Raw genomic sequence first — 7,479 nt, forward strand, 5'->3', positions numbered from 1 at the left:
ATTTATAGCTGCTCCCGACAGCTTTCATTTTGCAGGTTTACAGGGGGCTGGCATTTCTAAAGAGAGGTGCGTTGTGTCACACAATGTCCACAGCCACCTGTGGACCTCAGAACATGTCCAGCTTGCCCATCATCTCCAGACCCAGATACCCTGTAGAAAAGGCAACCTGTTTTCTCTCCTGACCACTCACCACATCCAGGTGACTAGAGATCCCAAGCAAGTTAAAAATTTGGTTCAGAGACCCCAGGTCTCTGATTCATCAGTCAAACTAATAAGTTGGTATCCCTTCAAGATGATATTTTAAAACTATTTATCCAACATTTTTGTGAACTTGGGTTTTTTATTTTCTATATAAAATATTATGCCTAAAATTCATATGGAAACTCAAGGGACCCAGGACAGCCAAAATGATCTTAAAAGAGAAGAAAAAAATTGGAGGATTTACACAACCTGATTTCATAATTTACTACAAAGCAACAGTAATCAAGACAGTGTGATACTGGAATGATAATAGATAGAGCAATGGAATAGAATTAAGAGCCTAGAAATAAGCCCGTGGGTCTATGGGCAATTGATTTTCAATAAAGGTACCAAGATCATCCAACAGAGAAATAATGATATTTTCAACAAATGGTACTGGGACAACTGGATAGCCACACCAAAGAATGAAGCTGAACTCTTACCTCATACCATACACAAAAATTAACTCAAAGTGGATCAAATACCTAAATGTAAGAGTCAAAACTACAAAATTCTTAGAAGAAAACATACAGGTAAATCTCTTGGTAACTGACAGAACCTTAGATTTGGCAGTGAATTCTGAGATATAACACAAAGTACAAGTAACAGAAGAAAAAGTAAATTGAACTTCATCAAAATTAAAAATGTTTGGGGTTCTGGCTGGGCACAGTGGTTCATGCCTATAATCCCAGCACTTTGGGAAGCCAAGGCAAGAGATTGCTTGAATCCATGAGTTCAAGACTAGCCTGGGCAACATAGGGAGAACTCATCTCTACAAAAAGTTTTTTTTACATAAGAAAATTTAGCCAGTTATGGTAGTGCAAGTCTGTAGTACCAGCTACTCAGGAGGCTCAGGTGAGAGGATCGCTTGAGCACAGAAGGTCAAAGCTGCATGGTCAAAAGGGAGCCATGATCGTGCCACTGCACTCCCGCCTGGGCAACAGAGCAAGACCCCATCCCAAAAAACAGTTTGGGGTTCAATGAACACTATCAAGAAAGTGAAAAAACCCCACAGATTGAGAGAATATATTTGCAAATCATATATCTGTTAAGGAGCTTGCATCTAGAATATATAAAGAAACCTTACAACTCAATAATAACAAGACAAAGAGCCCAATTTTAAAATGAACAAAAGATCTGAATACATTCTTCTCCAAAGAAGATATATAAATAGAGCACATGAAAAAGATGTTCAACATCACGGGTCATCAGGAAATGCAAATCGAAACTATAATGAACATCAATTCACACCCATTAGGATGGCTAGAATTAAAAAGTCAGATAATAACAAGTGTTGGTGAGGATGTGGAAAAACCAAAACCCACATACACTGCTGATGGGAACGTAAAATGAAACACACACATTGGAAAAGAGTTCAGTAGTTCCCTAAATACTTAAACACAGAGTTACCACAGGACCCAGCAAATCTACTCCTAGGTATATACTGTGTGTATATGAAGAGAAATGAAAACATTTGTCCACACAAAAACTTGTTCACAAATGTTCATGGCAGTATTATTCACAATAGTCAAAAGGGAGAAACAACCAAAATATTCATCACCAGATGAATAAATTTTAAAAATGTGGTATATCGATACAATGAATACTATTCAGCCATAAAAATGGATGGAGTACTGATATCTGCTATAACATTATGCTAAGTGAAAGAAGTCAGTCACAAAAAAACATATGATTCCATTTATACGAAATGTCCAGAATAGGCAAATCTAGAGAGAGAGAGAATAGTGATTGCTTAGGGCTGGGGACAAGGGATGACAGCACAAGCTAAAGAGCATAATATCTCTTTTTGAGGGAATGTTCTAAAATTGTGCTAATAGTTACACAACTCTGTGAATATACTAAAAACCATTGAATTGTATGGTTTAAATGAGTGAATTGCATATATCTGAATTATATCTCAATAAAGCTGTTACAAGAAAAACTAGCAAATATCCTAATCAAATGAAAATACATAATCCTGGAGAAAAATATTATGTATACCTATAATGACTTCACATTACATCAGTTTTTACAATAAAGAAAAAAAATCCCTCTAGAGTAGCTGGATCCTAGCTTCAACTTGCCTACTCCCTTCCCCTGAAGTAAGGCCACCTCCTCAGAAGGCAGTGTCTTTCAATTAATGTCACTTGAACATATCCCTTTTGGGGGACAAGGGGTTGTGTTCATGTGTACACACAAATATATATATATACATATCATGCAATACTCCCCCCAAAGGGAATTCGGATCAAAACAGTTTTGTCTCTTTATATTTCCATAGATGATTACGCTCCCTTTACATGTCTGTGTTCAGGAAACTACCAGCTAAGCAACATCGTCACCTGGTTCTACCAAGGCAAAGTTCACTGTAGAAGGCCAGGGGCTACCTACTATGCTAAGGAAAGGCCAGTGGACTGAAAAACTTAGCCAAAACCTTCACAGTAAAAGTGGTCCCCATTGGCTACAAAACTGACGCTGAATCCATAGCTTCCAAACCTGGATGACAGTCAGAACACTCTGTGGCTTCTTAAATGTTCATATTCTCAGGCTCCACCCCAGACCTATTAAACCAGAGTCTCCGGAAGAAGATTCTAGGAATCTGTGTATTTTTAACAGGCTCCCCACATGTTTCTGATATTTGGCCAGGCTTGGAAACCACTGATAGGAATCTTTGCTCATAAGCAGATCAGCGAAGATCATAGTGGATAAAGAAAATCAGCAGCCTGAAAGAGCGGCACCACGACAAATGACACCCAGGGAAACACAGCCAGTGCAGGAAACATGAGAGAATTTCTCAAATACTCTCATGAGAGATGTGAGAGGAGCCTGCACAAATAAGAGCAGGTGGCTTCCCACCCCACCCAGGCTCCTGCCTGCCTCCTGCACACTCAGGTCACAGCCACTTCTTCAAGCAGCAACCTTCCCGGATACCCATCGGACTCAGCCCTGAGGCCATGGCTGGGCAGGAAGATCCACTCCCTGCTGGGCCTGAACCCTCCCCAACTTCCCAGATCTGGCAGGGAGATTAATCCAATAGAAGAATATGGACCGATGCAAGGAAATATTCACATCAGGCCACTAAGGAAAACATATGGGTTACAAAATTGTCCATACAAACTTGATCTCAATTGTATTGAAATTTGATGTTTAAATACACACACACACACACACACACACAGAAATAGGTATGGAAATAAGCATGGAAGGATATAAATCAGAAAGTTAACAGTGGTCTGTCTCCCTGGGAAGTCAGATTACAAGTGATTTTCACTTTCTTCTTTTAACTAAGTTTTCAGCAGTAAACACGTTACCATGACAATAAGGAGGAAAAAAGCAAACATATTTTTACTTTTTAATCAGGACACAGCTAAGGTAAGAGGGCCTCACAGCTCCGACACCCTTTCCTGACCACTCCTAGCCCAGCCAACGCAGATCATCCTGGAAACTACCATTGTCTCATAGAGCCCTGCATCCCAATGGGGTTAGCAGGAATTGCCTCCTAGGCTGGGGCATTAAATGAGATAATGCAGGTAAAACACTTGACATAAGGAATGGCAATGTTAAGTGCTCAACAAATGATGGCTAGTTAATTGCCCTTTATCTTCCACCAACTGGACCAGAGAATTCCTGCTGCCAGACGTCAGGCAATTTCAAGGGGCCAAGCCGTTGCTCTTCCATCATTCCCTCTACCCCTAGGGAAAAAAAAGCAGGTTGTGGAAAACCAAGTGTGTTGGGCAGGAGTAAGCCTGAAAGTAGAAGAGCCAGGAACCCCAGGGAGGGACCAACTCCTTGGGCAGTCTGTCTTTGAAAGCTGGGCAATGTCCAGTTATGTTGCAATAATAGCCCCAACCTTTAGAAAGAAATTGTATGCAAGTTCAAACAAAAATGCGCTGGACGGGTCATCTCTTGAAGGCTTGAGCTCAGCTACCAACTCTGCCACTGGCTCATGGAAGACTTCTTAGTTTCAAGTCTTCACAGAGGAAAAATAACCCCTCTCCACAGAGGGTTGCAGGACCAGTGAGGAAATGAAGGGTTACCCTCTAGGGTAGGGTTGTTACCTTTACTATGGCTATGGGGAAGGACAGGTTTGTCCAGGCCTTTGGGCAGCTGCCGCCCAGCTGTTATTTGGGGGAACTCAGTCTGCTACCTAGGGGCTTGTGAGTGAGGCCTACTGTTCATTTCTTTCCACCCCAAACCCTGAGGCAGCCCTGGGACCCTCCTAAGGGATTGTTCTGTCTTGGAGGAGAGAATTCTCCCATCTCCACTGTGGCTCAGATACCCAACAAAGTCAGATTGCAGCCTCCAAGGTGAGCCTGCAAGGCAACAGAGCCAAAGGGCCCAGCACCTGTCCGCTCCCTGAGCCAAAGGAAAGTGGGTGAATGAGATCTCCTGTTGCTATAACAAGACCTTGATTTAACCTAAGCTGCTTGCTAATGAGAAACTCAGTGGTGACAACCCGACAACCCGGGTCTCTGAAAGATTAACTAGAGTGTGATTATTCCAACCAAGTGAGGCAGAACCAACTGCAGATGGCACCCATGGTCGGACAGCAGGTGATGTTCAGCAACTTGCTTGGACTGAGCCTGTGCCCTGAGCCCCTCCTGGGCAGTCACAGGAGAAAGGGGCCAGAGAAGGTGACCCCAGATAGAAAGAGCACCTGCTCCCAGCCTCGCCTGTCACCATGAGGGGCTGCATTTCCGGGCGCTGGGAACAGGGTGAGGCAGCCCCTGCCGCTGGCCCCAGCGGGCACTTACCAAAGGTGGCGAGGTAGAAGGACAAGTCCGGGTGGGCACGCCGGCTCCCGAGGGAGACGCGGTGCAGGGAGCGCTCCATGGCGTCCCACTGCGACTTGGACAGGAGTGCCTGCAACCCAAGGCGGCTGTGTTGCTCCCCAGTAACCGAGGCAGCAGGCTCACCGCCCCCTGCACCGGAGTCTCCAGGGCGGGAGGAGCGCGAGCGGGAGGCAGGGCTGCCCCGCGCGTTGGAACGGCCCCGGCGCGCCCGGCCCTGATTGGCCCGCGCGGGTTTGAATGGGGAGAGTTCCACCTGCCAGAGCAGCGCAGGGCCGGGATGGGAGAGGCGGTGCCGCCGACCCGCGCTGAGCAGAGAGGGCAGCCACCCCAGGAGCCGGCAGGACCGTGCGGTCACCCCGGGACTCCCGGCCCCAGCACCGCGCTCCCAGTTTGAAGGGCCAGTCCCACGAGAGGCCCCAGTCCAGGGTGCCCACTCTACTCTGGGCAGGCTTGGCCTCTTCGTCCAGCTCTGCTAGACCAGCAATTAGTCAGGTTTATAACCTGCTTTGAAGCTCACACCTATAATCATTAGATCCAAGCAAAGGAGCACCCGATGGTCCAGGGCAATGAGGTTTGGAGAAGTGTTCTCTGCGCTTGGACAGGTCGCCCCCCACCACGCTGCATCCCCTTCCCAAACCCTGTGTCCTGGATCACTCTCTTGAGCCTCCTCTTTGAACAAGTGCTGCCTGACACAGGTCCAGATGGGAGCAGCTTGCTCCAACCAACCTGATGGCCCCCCATCCCACAGCCTGATGCCATTGGACAGCAGGACAGGCCTACAGCCTCTGAGAAAGAGGAACACACAGGAAACGGAGGGGATGGGCGAATCCCCTGGCCTGGTGCAGTGAGGCAGAGTTGGAAGGTCAACCCCTGTGCTGCTTTGTCGGCAAACATTTACAGGACACCTCCGGGTAGCAGTTTCACACCAAGACATCTGCTCTGCAAATCTCTGACTGTTGCCACTGTGGGAAGGAAAGCTGTTAGTCTCGTAAATCTAAAAATGGGAAGTGTTGGTATTTGTCCCTGTTCCCCAGACTTCATCGCCAAGTGGATATTTGTGGTTCAGTGATCCACTCAAAAACAAGATGGGGAGATGCAAGAGAGAAAGTGGAGAGAAGAGTTATGTGTTGAGTACCAGATGCCAGAGGCTGAGCTGGGCAATTTACACACATCATCTCAGTTAATCTTCACAGTATGTCTAATAAGTATTAGCCCCAATTTACCAGGAAGAAATCTGAACCTCAGGCAGAGAAGACAGGTGACATGCCCAAGGTTTGTAGAGCTAGGAATAGGCACAGCTGAAATTTGAACCCAGGCCTGTCTGCCCTAAACACCACTGTCCTATTCTTCCTTGGCCTCCACATCTGCCCCATGGCCAACAGCAGGTGCAGAGAGCAAACGCCACAGGGTCAGGTGACCACCAGTGAGAAGCAGAAACTGGAGAAGGAGCCCTGAATCAGCAAACTGGTGATAAGTCACATAAATGCCATAGGATTGTTTGAATCCTGGCACTTCGTGAAGTCCTGCCCTGCTCTTTCCTGCACCCGCCACCCCGCTCTCCCCCTCCAACCCCGGTTACACACACACACAGTGAACACTGTCTTTAACAAGAGCAGGTCCACTCTCCTAGCCTCAAGCCAATGACAGATGGACTTACCTGCACCCTGGACTTGGGCATGCCTGATCCTCTTCCTGGATGGCGAAGTTTGAGTTCACTCATCTCTTCTGGGTAGAGTGATGTCAGGGCTCAGTCACCCCATCCAACCAGGGAATATGGGCAACCTCAGGCTCAAGCTACAGGAATGTAGACAGGACACTGAGCACAGAGACGTGGCAGACCTGCAGGAGCAAGATGGGAGCATGAGTTTGGCCTGAAGATGCGCCATGCAAGGGGTGTTTACTCCCAGGAGGAACTAGAAAGCATGGTGTTCAGGAAACAGAGCAAAGCAAGGCCCACAGGGAAAGAAAAGGTGATGTACCCAAGATGACAGTCACCTCTTCACAACTTTGCCAGGGACCACTGTAGAGCCTCCTCCCAAAGGGGAGACTATCTTGGAATCAGGAGGCTGTGAGCAACCTGCAGGTGCAACACTCAGGACGGTGAGATCCAGAAGGAGAATTGGGCAGAGGTGTGCTGTCTGAATGTGACCTAGGAGAGAAAAGACCGAGGCCCACACTGGGCACTTACACCGGGTAATGGGAACAAAGATCCCACTGCTTTGTAGGTCCCCTCCTGATTCCTGCCCCACTCAGCAGCTAACCTATTCAGTTGGAAGATTGCAAGGCCAGCCTGATCCTGAGCTGGCCCCTCTGGTGATATCACCTTCACCACCACCAGTAAGGCTCCTTTACTTAGTAGCATGCTGGAAGCTTCCTTTTCCTAAAAGGACAGGTCGATTACCCTTTCCTCAAGAGATGGAGGAGAGAGGTGAGGGGGAGTTTGGGC

The 7,479-nt window shown here is 47.1% G+C and overlaps 1 protein-coding gene across 4 annotated transcripts in view; it reads right to left on the reverse strand.

The window, feature by feature from the left end:
* Nucleotides 1–7,177, reverse strand: part of RGS3 (regulator of G protein signaling 3) — a 135,400-nt gene extending 128,223 nt beyond the window's left edge. The window contains exons 1-2 of one of the 4 annotated variants that reach the window (XM_033237726.1): nt 7,029–7,177; nt 6,691–6,872 (exon numbers count right to left, since the gene is read on the reverse strand). Coding sequence is in view for 3 of the 4 variants with exons in the window: in XM_033237724.1 (XP_033093615.1) it covers nt 4,995–5,073 (79 nt within the window). In the remaining variant the exon portion in view is untranslated. Of the gene's footprint in view, nt 1–4,994; nt 5,198–6,690; nt 6,873–7,028 lie in introns of those variants that run through there. The other 3 variants (XM_033237724.1, XM_033237725.1, XM_033237729.1) reach the window with 3 other exon arrangements.
* Between the last annotated feature and the right edge of the window lie 302 nt (nt 7,178–7,479).

This window comes from Trachypithecus francoisi, unplaced genomic scaffold, assembly GCF_009764315.1.
Source record: "Trachypithecus francoisi isolate TF-2019V2 unplaced genomic scaffold, Tfra_2.0 Lachesis_group16, whole genome shotgun sequence".
Classification (NCBI taxonomy): domain Eukaryota; kingdom Metazoa; phylum Chordata; class Mammalia; order Primates; family Cercopithecidae; genus Trachypithecus; species Trachypithecus francoisi.